Source organism: Anomaloglossus baeobatrachus, chromosome 3, assembly GCF_048569485.1.
Source record: "Anomaloglossus baeobatrachus isolate aAnoBae1 chromosome 3, aAnoBae1.hap1, whole genome shotgun sequence".
Lineage (NCBI taxonomy): Eukaryota > Metazoa > Chordata > Amphibia > Anura > Aromobatidae > Anomaloglossus > Anomaloglossus baeobatrachus.
Genome location: NC_134355.1, coordinates 506,120,645 through 506,133,753, shown reverse-complemented (window position 1 = coordinate 506,133,753; position 13,109 = coordinate 506,120,645). Strand labels below are relative to the sequence as shown.

General features: G+C 50.5%; 1 protein-coding gene across 2 annotated transcripts in view; it reads left to right on the top strand.

Moving 5' to 3' along the window:
• The first annotated feature begins 1,607 nt into the window (after window positions 1-1,607).
• Window positions 1,608-13,109, top strand: part of MLF1 (myeloid leukemia factor 1) — a 63,809-nt gene continuing 52,307 nt past the window's right edge. For both annotated transcript variants that reach the window (XM_075340691.1, XM_075340690.1), the window contains exon 1: window positions 1,608-1,714. In XM_075340691.1, coding sequence (XP_075196806.1) covers window positions 1,668-1,714 — 47 coding nt within the window. In that variant the 5' untranslated portion in view covers window positions 1,608-1,667. The remainder of the gene's footprint in view (window positions 1,715-13,109) is intronic.

Below are 13,109 nucleotides of genomic sequence, written 5' to 3'. Positions count from 1 at the left end.
TTTTTTTTCTCTCTCCCTATACGGTGTAATTCCTCAGAGAAATGCAAATAATTGTCACAAGTTTCTCTCTCTCTCTCTCACTCTTTCTCTCTCTCTTTCTCTCTCTTTCTCTCACTCTTTCTTTCTTTCTCTCTCTTTCTCCCTCTCTCTTTCTCTCTCTTTCTCTTTCTCTCGCTCTCTCTCTCTTTCTCTCTCTCTCTCTTTCTCTCTCTCTTTCTCTCTCTCTCTTTCTCTCTCTCTCTTTCTCTTTCTCTCTTTCTCTCTCTTTCCCTCTCTCTCACTTCTCTTTCTTTCTTTCTCTCTCTTTCCCTCTCTCTCACTTCTCTTTCTTTCTTTCTCTCTCTTTCCCTCTCTCTCACTTCTCTTTCTTTCTCCCTCTCTCTTTCTCTCTCTCTCTTTCTCTCTCTCTCTTTCTCTTTCTCTCTTTCTCTCTCTTTCCCTCTCTCTCTCTTTCTCTTTCTTTCTTTCTCTCTCTTTCCCTCTCTCTCACTTCTCTTTCTTTCTTTCTCTCCTTTCTTTCTCTCCTTTCTTTCTCTCCTTTCTTTCTTTCTTTCTTTCCTTTCTTTCTCTCCCTTCTTTCTCTCCCTTCTTTCTCTCCCTTCTTTCTCTCCTTTCTTTCTCTCCCTTCTTTCTCTCCCTTCTTTCTCTCCCTTCTTTCTCTCCTTTTTTTCTCTCCCTTCTTTCTCTCCCTTCTTTCTCTCCTTTCTTTCTCTCCTTTCTTTCTCTCCTTTCTTTCTCTCCTTTCTTTCTCTCCTTTCTTTCTCTCCCTTCTTTCTCTCCCTTCTTTCTCTCCTTTCTTTCTCTCCTTTCTTTCTCTCCCTTCTTTCTCTCCCTTCTTTCTCTCCCTTCTTTCTCTCCCTTCTTTCTCTCCCTTCTTTCTCTCCCTTCTTTCTCTCCCTTCTTTCTCTCCTTTCTTTCTCTCCTTTCTTTCTCTCCTTTCTTTCTCTCCTTTCTTTCTCTCCCTTCTTTCTCTCCCTTCTTTCTCTCCTTTCTTTCTCTCCTTTCTTTCTCTCCCTTCTTTCTCTCCCTTCTTTCTCTCCCTTCTTTCTCTCCTTTTTTTCTCTGACTTCTTTCTCTCCCTTCTTTCTCTCCTTTCTTTCTCTCCTTTCTTTCTCTCCTTTCTTTCTCTCCTTTCTTTCTCTCCTTTCTTTCTCTCCTTTCTTTCTCCCCCTCTCTCTATTTTCTTTCTTTCTTTCTTTATTTCCTTCCTTCTTTCTTTCTATCTCTCTCCTCATCTATCTAACGTGGCGTGCTCTACTTCTGCAGCAATTATGGTAATTCCGTCATGTAAATCAGGTGATTATAGACAGGGCAGAGAAACCAGGCCAGTGAGTGCCATCCATAATTGTTGCTGGTGAGTAATGTGTGTGCCGGGATGCATACGCCTGTGTCTGGTGGCCACTGGCCACCACGCTGTATAACATAAGCCCATATGCAATTATGTTCCAGCTATTTCCATCCCGGCCACTTGGCAGTGACAATGTTGACAGTGGTTACCATGGAGACAAGAGGTCTCTCCGTCCCCAGAGATTTCGGCAGGTTGAGAACCAATGAGAGGCGTCGCGGCGGGTCACGTGACAGGCAGCTTTATATTACCGGCTCTCCGGCTCGCCCGCTCAGTTCGGCGCTGCGCTCTGCTGGACTCGCCGTCGGTCGCCGCGGGCACGATGTTTGGGAGCCTGCTCAGAGACTTCGAGGAGGATCCGTTTTTCTCGTGAGTTCCCTTTTGTCATGTGAGGAGACTCCTCAGTGTTTTCACCATAGCGCCCACTACTGGTTGTACGGACGTGATGCGTGGCCAGTGCAGAACCGACAGCTGGAAGCATCTGCCCGGGCTGGGGGACTACAAGGCTCAGCAGAGGTTGGGTTATAGTCCAGGCATGCTCTGTAGTGGGCTGGATTACAGTAGTCACACTATAGTAAGAATGTGTTTGTCCTGTCATCACCGGATAGCACAGAACTGATGCAGGTGAAAAATTCAGCAACTCCCCCCCCCAAAGCTGCATTCACATTCCTACAGGCTTCAGAGCAGAAATCTATGGCTGTGTCAGTCTGTGCTGCCACTATTGGTTGTTCTTACTTGTGTGCTGTGTAGATGTCACATCTGGGGCCGGACTGTGCTCCCCCTGCAGTAATATAGGAGGTGAGCAAGCAGATCTGGCCCCAACGTGCTGACTGTCTCCACTATAAGGCTGGTTTCACACTACGTCTTTTTAACATCCGTTGAAAACGTTTTTTTAACGGAAGTACGGATCCTGTGCAAATCCGTTTTGTGTTTAATGCATTTTCAATGGACTCACGTCCACTTCCGTTTGCATTCGTTTGCGTCCGTTAGATGCAGGATCCGTCATTTTGCGTTAATTTAACATGTTTCAAAAACGCAACATGTAGCGTTTTTTGGCTTTGTCAAATTAACGTATGTCACAGGATCCTTGACATTGCGCCGCGAGCTGCAATGCATGTCAATGAGTGCTGGATCCTGCCTACCAAAAGTCGTTCAGTTGCGTTATAACAGGATCCTGATTCTCTACTGAGCATGCCCGGTACAGGGACAGGGTCGGTCGGTCGGTCTCTCTCTCTCTCTCTCTCTCTCTCATGTGCACGCTGCCCGGCTCTGCTATGTGCACGCTGCCCGGCTCTGCTATGTGCACGCTGCCCGGCTCTGCTATGTGCACGCTGCCCGGCTCTGCTATGTGCACGCTGCCCGGCTCTGCTATGTGCACGCTGCCCGGCTCTGCTATGTGCACGCTGCCCGGCTCTGCTATGTGCACGCTGCCCGGCTCTGCTATGTGCACGCTGCCCGGCTCTGCTATGTGCACGCTGCCCGGCTCTGCTATGTGCACGCAGCCCGGCTCTGCTATGTGCAGATGTGAAGCCCCACAGGTGTTGTGTCGGTGTCGGTGCATTACCTTCAGGGACTCCACGTTGCTGGATCTCCGTCACTGGTAGGAAATCTTCTTGTTTTGATCGTGACGCCACTCTCAGATTTGCGGTCAGAGGGGACCGCCACTGCAGATTAGGAGGCACCTGGGGCTGATGGTGGGTGCAGTCGGGTGTAGTAGCCTCCTGAGAGTGAGGCAAGCCCCAGGGCCCTTTGTAAAGCTGTAGTACCACAAGTCGCAGAATGACCACACACAGGCAGAGTGTCTTTCAGGGTTTTTACTCACTTCAGGTGGCAGGGTGAGTAACCCGGGCGTAGCTGGGATGAACCAGGTGGGAACCAGGTATCCTTCCGGCTGACTGTATGAGGGTGACTACAAACTCGCCTTCCTTAGCCCTTGGTGGTTTGGGGTGACCCCGACTTTGAGTCCCTATGGGGGTCACCCAGGGAAGATGCTCCAAGCCTCTCTCCCCTTGTTGTTTTGCCGTGTGCTTGTTCCCCGGGCCAGGCCACTCCAGCCTCTTGCCTCCTGTGACCTATGGGCCCTACTTGCGGTTACGTGGCTGCGGCTTTTGGTTGTAGTGGTGTGGGCTGTAAGAGCCCCACACCGGCAGGTTTAGCAGGGAAAGGTGAATCTATCCTCGCTTCGGGATCTGCCGCCCGGTTGGGCCTGGTGCTCTCTAGAAGTCTCCTTACTTCCCACTCCGTGCACTCTCTAGCTGAAGCTGGCTTTCAGGCAGCACTTCTAGTTGACCGTTCTCCCCCGTCTGTAGTCACTGCGCGGGCGCTGTTAGACAGCATCAGCCCCACAGGTCTGCTCCTCACTGAGCCCTCTGGAGTTCTGCTCTAACCGACTCACTGGTGGGTTTTTCCATCTCTGCTCTTTCTGCTGACATCTCCTCAGTCCGAGCTCCCAGCTCTAACTAACTCCTCCTATCTCTCTTTCCTTCCCCACTTGTGTCTGCCTACGCCACCTAGCAACCAGACTCTCCACCACACCCCTTGAGAGGAGATGGAGGCTCTCGCCCCCTCCACTATTCCAGTGAAGGCGTAGGCTCTGCCCCCTCCTGGGATCCCCAGGGGTCCTCTCTTAGGTACATGCGTGAGACCTGATCACTATGCGCCTGTGTTCCACACCCCTGTCAGCCATCTGGATTACCTGTATTGTACTGTCCCCAGCATGGGTGCAGTACTCAGTGGTGCCTGACCAGGTCAGGGGCGCCACATTCCCCCTTAGTTATCACCAGCACGTCCTCGGGCTGCAAGACAACATTTTAAAATGCATAAAACATTAAAACATGTAAAACATTTTTAAAACCACCAGGTATCAGACATCACCTCCCTCCACCCACAAGTCCGTTAACCCACCCAAAACCCTCTCAGGAGGCAGGTCACCGGTCCTTTTGGTAACCAGATCTGGGCCATCCGTTTCCCCAGACCTTTCCTCCAATCTTCCTCTCCCGTTGGCCGCGACTTCAGCCACTTCTGGCAGGATGTAGAGGCGGCTTTCATGGGCTGGTGGTTTCAGGGTATACCTGGCCTGGTGGATCCGCGCCGTCAACCTCTTCTGGCAGGATTCAGAGGCGGCCTCCACAGTTGGTGCTGACCAGGTACCCTCTTTGTGGTGGTGAGCCAAGGCCCCATAAACAGGCGTGCTCTCTGGTCGCAGGTGAGCCAAGGCCCTTTTCTACGGACGGGCCCCCCTGGTTGCAGACGAGCCAAGCCCCTAAACAGGCTGGCCCTGGTGGTGGTGCCACTGGTGTAACTATTTACACTGCGAGAGTTTGTGGCTATAGCAAGTTCATAGCCTTAAAGTTTATTTCTCACAATAGTTTTTGTGGGCACATGCTTAAACGTTGCAAAACAAAACTTTTCAAAACTTTAACTGGTCAAAACTTCTTACTTTACTTTACTTTTCTTTACTCCTCTTTTTCACTAGGGCGAGGGCACGTTGGGCACTGGCACCTGTGACTTTCTTGCTCTTTGTCTCTTTCTTCATCTGTAGGATCTTTATCTTTCCGTTCTTGGTCTTCATCTGTTTCTACATCTGGTTCTTTATCTCTATCTTGTCTTTCTTGTCTTTCTTGTCTTTCTTGTCTTTCTTGTCTTTCTTGTCTTTCTTGTTGCATGGGATGGCTGTAGGGTTTGTTGGGACATAGCGTTACGTCAAGTGCGTACAATCCCCTTTCACCTTGGTGCATGGTAAACTGTACCGAATCTCCCATTTTCAGATTTCTGCAAGGGTGTCCTCTTGGCAGATGAGCGTTCACATCTCTGCGGTTTACAAATATCCCTTCTTTTATTCCTGGTGCTACGATAAATCCATAGCCACTTCTCAGATTAAAGTCTTCCACTATGCCATAACACAGGGGTCCTCTAGCCTGGGCTTTGGACTCTCTCAACATACGCTTCTCCTTTAGGTCTCTGGCGGTGACTGCTCTCTGTTCAGGAGACTGTGGTGCTGGAGCAAACTGTGTTCTTCTGCGCCGTGTCTTGCGGGCTGGATCCTGTAGCGGGCAGCTCACAAACTCCCAGGTGAGGCTCTTAGGCAGCTCTTCTTCCGCAGAGGGGGTCAGGTCCTCCTCGTCCCAGCGGGAGTATGGCAGCATTTCCGGCTCTGAGTAGGAGTCTGCTGCGGCTGGCGTCGGAGTTAACCCTTCTGCCTCCTGGCCTCCTCTCCCCCTTAGTTCTTCCTGGCACTCCTCTGATGGCAGGACTGGGGATGGACTTTCTCCTGCTGGCCCAGGCGGGGGACTCTCTGGTGTAGCTGCAGGGGTTACCTGAATCTCCTCAGGGGTGCATGGGGGGCGCAGGTACAGATCCACCAACCACTGGGGAAACTTGGCCTCCATGTCAGCCCTCATCTGCCAGTATTCTTCCTCCAGCGTGGGCTTCCTATCAGAGACCTCCGGGGACTGGGGAGCAGTATCTGCTCTGGCCTTACAGGCCGGGGTAAATGCTGAGGTAGTCTTTTCTTGGCGGGCCGCGCCTGGCATGGCGGCGGCCTGGTCTTGGCGGGCCGCGCCCTGTTTGGCGGCGGCCTGGTCTTGGCGGGCCGCGCCCGGCATGGCGGCGGCCTGGTCTTGGCGGGCCGCGCCCGGCATGGCGGCGGCCTGGTCTTGGCGGGCCGCGCCCTGTTTGGCGGCGGCCTGGTCTTGGCGGGCCGCGCCCTGTTTGGCAGCGGCCTGGTCTTGGCGGGCCGCGCCCAGGATGGCGGCGGCCTGGTCCTGGCGGGCCGGGCAGGGCATCGCTGCAGGGACTGGGTCTTGGTGGGCCGAGCAGGGCATCGCTGCAGCCGCTGGGGCTTGGAGGGCCGCACCTGGCGTGGCTGCGGCCTGCTTCAGCGTCGCCGCACCGGACGCCTCTTCAGGGACCGCGGACGTGGCAGCAGGGGTCGGGGCACTTGCGCGGGCCGGGGCATCATTCGACTCACCCGTTGTTGGTAGCACTGGGGTCTGCGTCGTCGCCGTCCCGCCTGACACCCGGCATGCAGCTCTCCCTTCATAGGCCCGAACCGCCGCGGTCAGCTCCTGCAGTTCCATCCGTTCCTCCCGAATCTGCTCCACGACCCGGGTCTCCAGCCGGTTGCAAAACTGGGCCAGCTCTCGGTACCACCAGGCAGCGGAGCCTGGTTCTGGGTTCCTGCGGTCAGACGCCATTTCTTCTGCGCCGTCTTCTGCACGGTCTCCCAGCAGTGGACTCTTCGCTGCCTCCTGTAACAAGCTGTCCAGTTTCTGCTCTGCCTCTTTCAGCAGCTCCTCTCCCAGCAGCAGGCTTGTGGCTTCCTTTCCTTCCCGCCGTCTCTCGACGCTTCCACTCTCATAGCTGGCAAGGTCAGAACTCTGCAGGGGATCTCTGGGTAGCCACACCTCTTCGTGGGCGGTAACTTCTTCCAGCGCGGGCTGCTGTTGTTTTTCAGCGCGCTTTCCATGGTGGCAATATGGCGGCGCTTCCAATTTTTCAAGCGGACCGCCCAGGCACATGGTCACCTGTCTGAACAGGTCTAGTCCTTATCCTGTTCGTGACGCCAGATGTGAAGCCCCACAGGTGTTGTGTCGGTGTCGGTGCATTACCTTCAGGGACTCCACGTTGCTGGATCTCCGTCACTGGTAGGAAATCTTCTTGTTTTGATCGTGACGCCACTCTCAGATTTGCGGTCAGAGGGGACCGCCACTGCAGATTAGGAGGCACCTGGGGCTGATGGTGGGTGCAGTCGGGTGTAGTAGCCTCCTGAGAGTGAGGCAAGCCCCAGGGCCCTTTGTAAAGCTGTAGTACCACAAGTCGCAGAATGACCACACACAGGCAGAGTGTCTTTCAGGGTTTTTACTCACTTCAGGTGGCAGGGTGAGTAACCCGGGCGTAGCTGGGATGAACCAGGTGGGAACCAGGTATCCTTCCGGCTGACTGTATGAGGGTGACTACAAACTCGCCTTCCTTAGCCCTTGGTGGTTTGGGGTGACCCCGACTTTGAGTCCCTATGGGGGTCACCCAGGGAAGATGCTCCAAGCCTCTCTCCCCTTGTTGTTTTGCCGTGTGCTTGTTCCCCGGGCCAGGCCACTCCAGCCTCTTGCCTCCTGTGACCTATGGGCCCTACTTGCGGTTACGTGGCTGCGGCTTTTGGTTGTAGTGGTGTGGGCTGTAAGAGCCCCACACCGGCAGGTTTAGCAGGGAAAGGTGAATCTATCCTCGCTTCGGGATCTGCCGCCCGGTTGGGCCTGGTGCTCTCTAGAAGTCTCCTTACTTCCCACTCCGTGCACTCTCTAGCTGAAGCTGGCTTTCAGGCAGCACTTCTAGTTGACCGTTCTCCCCCGTCTGTAGTCACTGCGCGGGCGCTGTTAGACAGCATCAGCCCCACAGGTCTGCTCCTCACTGAGCCCTCTGGAGTTCTGCTCTAACCGACTCACTGGTGGGTTTTTCCATCTCTGCTCTTTCTGCTGACATCTCCTCAGTCCGAGCTCCCAGCTCTAACTAACTCCTCCTATCTCTCTTTCCTTCCCCACTTGTGTCTGCCTACGCCACCTAGCAACCAGACTCTCCACCACACCCCTTGAGAGGAGATGGAGGCTCTCGCCCCCTCCACTATTCCAGTGAAGGCGTAGGCTCTGCCCCCTCCTGGGATCCCCAGGGGTCCTCTCTTAGGTACATGCGTGAGACCTGATCACTATGCGCCTGTGTTCCACACCCCTGTCAGCCATCTGGATTACCTGTATTGTACTGTCCCCAGCATGGGTGCAGTACTCAGTGGTGCCTGACCAGGTCAGGGGCGCCACACACGCAGCCCGGCTCTGCTATGTGCACGCTGCCCGGCTCTGCTATGTGCACGCTGCCCGGCTCTGCTATGTGCACGCTGCCCGGCTCTGCTATGTGCACGCTGCCCGGCTCTGCTATGTGCACGCTGCCCGGCTCTGCTATGTGCACGCAGCCCGGCTCTGCTATGTGCACGCAGCCCGGCTCTGCTATGTGCACGCAGCCCGGCTCCTAGCAGCTGTAGACACTCGTAACCAAGGTAAATATCGGGTATCCAAGGCCGATGTTTACCTTGGTTACCAGCGTATGCAGCTGTCAGAAGCCTCCTCCCAGTCTACCTCCCCTCAATCCCGATCACATGACTCCTTTGCCCGCCCCTAACATCCAGTGCAGGATCCTGCAAAATAACATATGCGTTTGCATACGTTATTTGCTGTAAAAGCAGGATCCGTACTTCCGCTAAAAAAACGTTTTCAGCGGATGTTAAAAAGACGTAGTGTGAAACTAGCCTAAGATGCAAAATGCCTGGAGGGGACTGTATAATCTCCTTATCTGCTGACACATACTAATACCGATCATAAAAATGGAATTCCTAACTCTTGAGCTCAGCCTTAAAGGTGTATTCCCAGCTCTAAGACCCTATCCCAAAATGTAATAGGTGTAGTAATAATATTAGCAAATACCTCCAACTAGAAATGTAGTATAGTTCTCCTGATTAGCTATGTCCCTTACCTCATGTGCAGGGCGTTACAATAGCTTAGGTATCCATGGTTAAACTACGAGCAAGTAAATTACTGTCGCTATATGAGTGGTCGTAACCATGGATACCTAAGCTGCAATACCCTGCGCATGAGGTAAGATACATTTCTGTATCAGGAGAACTATACTACATTTCTAATTGGAGGTATTTGCTAATCTTATTATTTCACTTACTACATTTTGGGATAGGCTCTTATAGATGGAAATACCCCTTAAACCTAACACCAGGTATACTCTGGGAATCTGTCAGTCACTTCATGCTGCCCAAACTACGGTCAGCATGATTCTGATACTGGCTGCATGTATGTTTTTCTGTGAATTGCTTCAGCGTTTCAGATGACGCATAGTTTACAGAGCCGGACCATAGGGAGCGACATGAGTAGATTGACTCCCGGCTGAGTGCTCCCTGCACCACTGTAGTTTACTGACAGGTCACTCTGAGACCAATCAATGGACTAGAGTGGTGCTGGGAGAAGCCATCCAGGGACGGCACCTGACTAGTCACGCCTCTCTATATGGGCCCTGGCCGGATCATCAAACCTTGTTTTCTGAGACACTAGAGCATATACTGTACAGTGTGTCCACCCATATCCTGTCCACCACCATTAACTTGAGAACGGCGGCAGCTATAGGCATAGAAGTGGTGTCTAGGTATAGTAAAGTAGCCATGTGCTACGCAATGAAACCACCTATAGCACCACCTGGTGGAAAACAATGGAGCTAGCATTTTTATCTCGAAAATTGAACGAGATAGAGAAAAAAAGTGAATTAGGGCATCATTAATTCAATATGAATCGGCACCTTGCATACATCATTACTATGATATGAAACCCATGACAGTGAATGCTGGTCACGCATATGGCGCTCATTTAACTTTGATGCTCAAAGCGGCCACCGTCAGCTGCAATGCACATCCTATACTCCGGACACTATACTGTATCTTGCTGCACTTTGTGCAATATGGTAGGTGACACGTTTGTACAAGCATCTGTAATACGTCGTCGTAGGTCCTGCAATGTTGGTGGAGGGGTCGCATACACCTGCTGTTTGATGTGACCTCACAGAAAGAAGTCCAATTGGGTCAGGTCAGGTGAGCGTGGAGACCACTCCACGCAGCCACCATACCCAATGACTTGTAGGAAGGTCTCCATGAGGTATCGCTTCACGTCCGCAGCCTTGTGAGTTTTAATTATAGCATTTCTGTATGCAAGGTGTCGAATCGTATTGAATTGATGATGCCCTACATCTGTGTAATTCACTTTTTTTCTCTCTCGTTCCGTTTTCAAGATAAAAATGCTAACTCCGTTGTTTTCCACCAGGTGGCGCTATAAGTGGTTTCATTGCGTAGCGCATGGCTACTTTACTATACCTAGACACCACTTCTATGCCTATAGCTGCCGCCATTCTCAAGTTAATGGCGGTGGACACACTCTATACATGAACACAATCATTCTGCCAAGATGTGATCCATGCTGGTCGTGGTTTGGTTGGCATGAGTCGCCTGCCAGGATCCCTTTAACACTAGAAGTTCCAGAGAGGGGTCATTTAACATTTCTACCTTTGGAACCCAGAGACGGGTTGAATGACCTGAAGGATTTTAGATAACATCCTATAATCCCTGTCTTTTTTTCTGTAATTAAGGCCATTACTGTCACACCACAGGAGGTTGTTGTTTTCCATTGAGTTTAGCCATTTAGTTTCTAGTTAGTTCTATTCAGTTTGGACTAAGGGTCATTTGACCCTCTTTCGGGACTTCAGGGGGGAGCTCGAAATTTCTGGGACTTCTAGTCTAAAGAGGATGTGTCATTATGCCAAAAGAGGCCAGTTTTTGCTCTTATTCTTGCTACTCTCCCAAGTATTCCAGTTTTGTTTCTCTTTTTTTTTTTTTTTTTAATTGCCATTTGCTTCCGGAGATATGGGACTTCTTTATTTAGAGCTCATATTCAAGGTCTTTACTAAGTGTATAGTGTGGGCCGTGTCTTTAGGCTGTTTTGTATTATTACCCTGCAAGTCATGATCCTTAATAAAGACCATAAAAGTTAGCTCTAAATAAAAAGGCCCAGATCTCTGGAACTGTATGGGAAAAAAAACCTGTCCCCTTCTGACCTGGTCACAGGTCCTCTTCTTGATACACTGGCTTTTGCATTGTAGTTATTTTTGGCCCCGGATGTTTCCATAAGTGATACCAATGAAGTGTTCTGCAGACTTTTTCTCCATGATGGCCGTCGGGAGTGTGCAAATGAACAGATCCATAACACATATACCCTATTACAGTTGATGGTATTATTGGCTTTTGCTTGACGTTGCAGTCAGTCCTTGCATTGCAGGAACATAAATGTTCCAAGTGGATGGCACTGCCAAGCATCAGTCTAATGTGCAGTTCCCCCATTCATTTTTTACTATAACATTTATTAGAGATGAGTCCAGTAGCCATGTTGATAGCCTGTAGATTTCCTTACAGGCTTGGAATACTGGTACTTCTTATCAGTAGGCCCAGCACATTATTGTGACTTTGTATCTGGCCTAAACATAAACAGAAGCACCAAGCAAGGAGGTGGTTCCCACAGCTCCCGACCGGTGGTCGCTGGACTAAGACCCTGCAAATTGATTTGCTCTTCTCTAATAACAATATTGTTAGTAGTTGAGTGTATACATATTGTGAAGGCTTCTATTACAGCTGCTCATACACCTCAACCTCCAAATTCTGATCTACGATATTATCCATTCTGCCAAACTGCTCCAGAATGGATTATTTTCTTGATAATCAATCCAGAATGGGTTATAAATTCTCTGATCTCATTTTCAGCCTGACCGTCGTATTATTGTGCTCTAATAACTCTTATGTGTTTATAATGACTGCTTTTACTTACAGCACTAAGGTGAAAAATAAACCTAAAAATATCACAGTATGCAACAGAATCCAAGTGAGCCATACTGGGCCTACATTGTATAGGTTGTCCAGTCACAGGAAATGTAAATTAATTAAAGAGGTATTCCAGCTCCACAACGCCAGATGAGCCGCCATTGTTGCCGCTATCCACCCATTGTGGGAGTGGTGCTGGACAACCTCTTTAAACTTATTGATTGGCTTTCAGTATTCTGAGAACTTTCCTGATGTCCTCCATGTAGGGCCAGCTTCTCTTTCAGGTCTATTCTGACATAGGAGAACGCCACTTCCTCTCTTTGTTGGCACATGACCAGCGCTGTGTGAAAGGGGCAAGTGGCTGGCTGTCTGGCTCATTGTGATAGCTCAGCTAGTTGACGACCAGTCTCCTCCAAGCAAGTGACTACTCACGTTTAGAGATGAGTGAACCCGAGGTTCGTTGTTCATACCAAACACAGAGTTTACAAAAGAAACAGAGTTTGAGTTCGAACTTTGGGTACACTGTGCTCGGGTACACTGTGCTCGGGTACACTGTGCTCGGGTACACTCGGTGCTCAGCTCAGCATGAGCCGCTTGCAGTGTTTGGCTATGTGCGCACAGTGCGTTTTTCGGGTGCGTTTTTGGCCTCAAAATTGCATGACTTTGCTTCCCCAGCAAAGTCTATGAGTTTTCATTTTTGCTGTCCGCTGTTGCTGTTTTTGAGCTTGAAAACAAAAATGGACATGTCAATTCTTTCCTCCGTTTTTCTGCGTTTTCCCCCCATGCAATGCATTGGAAAAACGCAGCAAAACGCAGAGATCAAAAACGCAGCAAAACGCAGCCAAAAACGCACCAAATCGCGTTTTTTTGACGTGGGTGCGTTTTTGTGCGTTTTTTAGCGGCCAAAAACGCAGCGTCAAAAAAACGCAGTGTGTGAACTTAGCCTTTGAACAGCGCACACTGGGGGTAACAACAGTGTGATTGGGTGTAGTGCACACCAAACAAAAAAAACACTCCGCACCCTGAAGTGATCTCTTTATAGCTGGCTGCAGGTGCGCGGAGAGCCGAACTGCCCAATTAATGACTTCCATTGGGGTTCAGGTCAAGTCAAGTCCCAAATCAAACTTTATCTAAACCTACCGAACCGAACTTCCACAGGTCCTCTCATCTCTACTGATGTTTAACCCTAGAACGTGCAACCATAGAAAACAAATAACCTAGCAGGCCTGCGAGGCACCAGGTATGCGTTCTAGGGCTAACATGCAAAAAGTGGGAAACTCCCATTATTTATCAGAACAAACCTAGAAGTGTATATTAGAGGGGTGGTCCCAGATAATTTTATTTTTTTTTAACTATGAG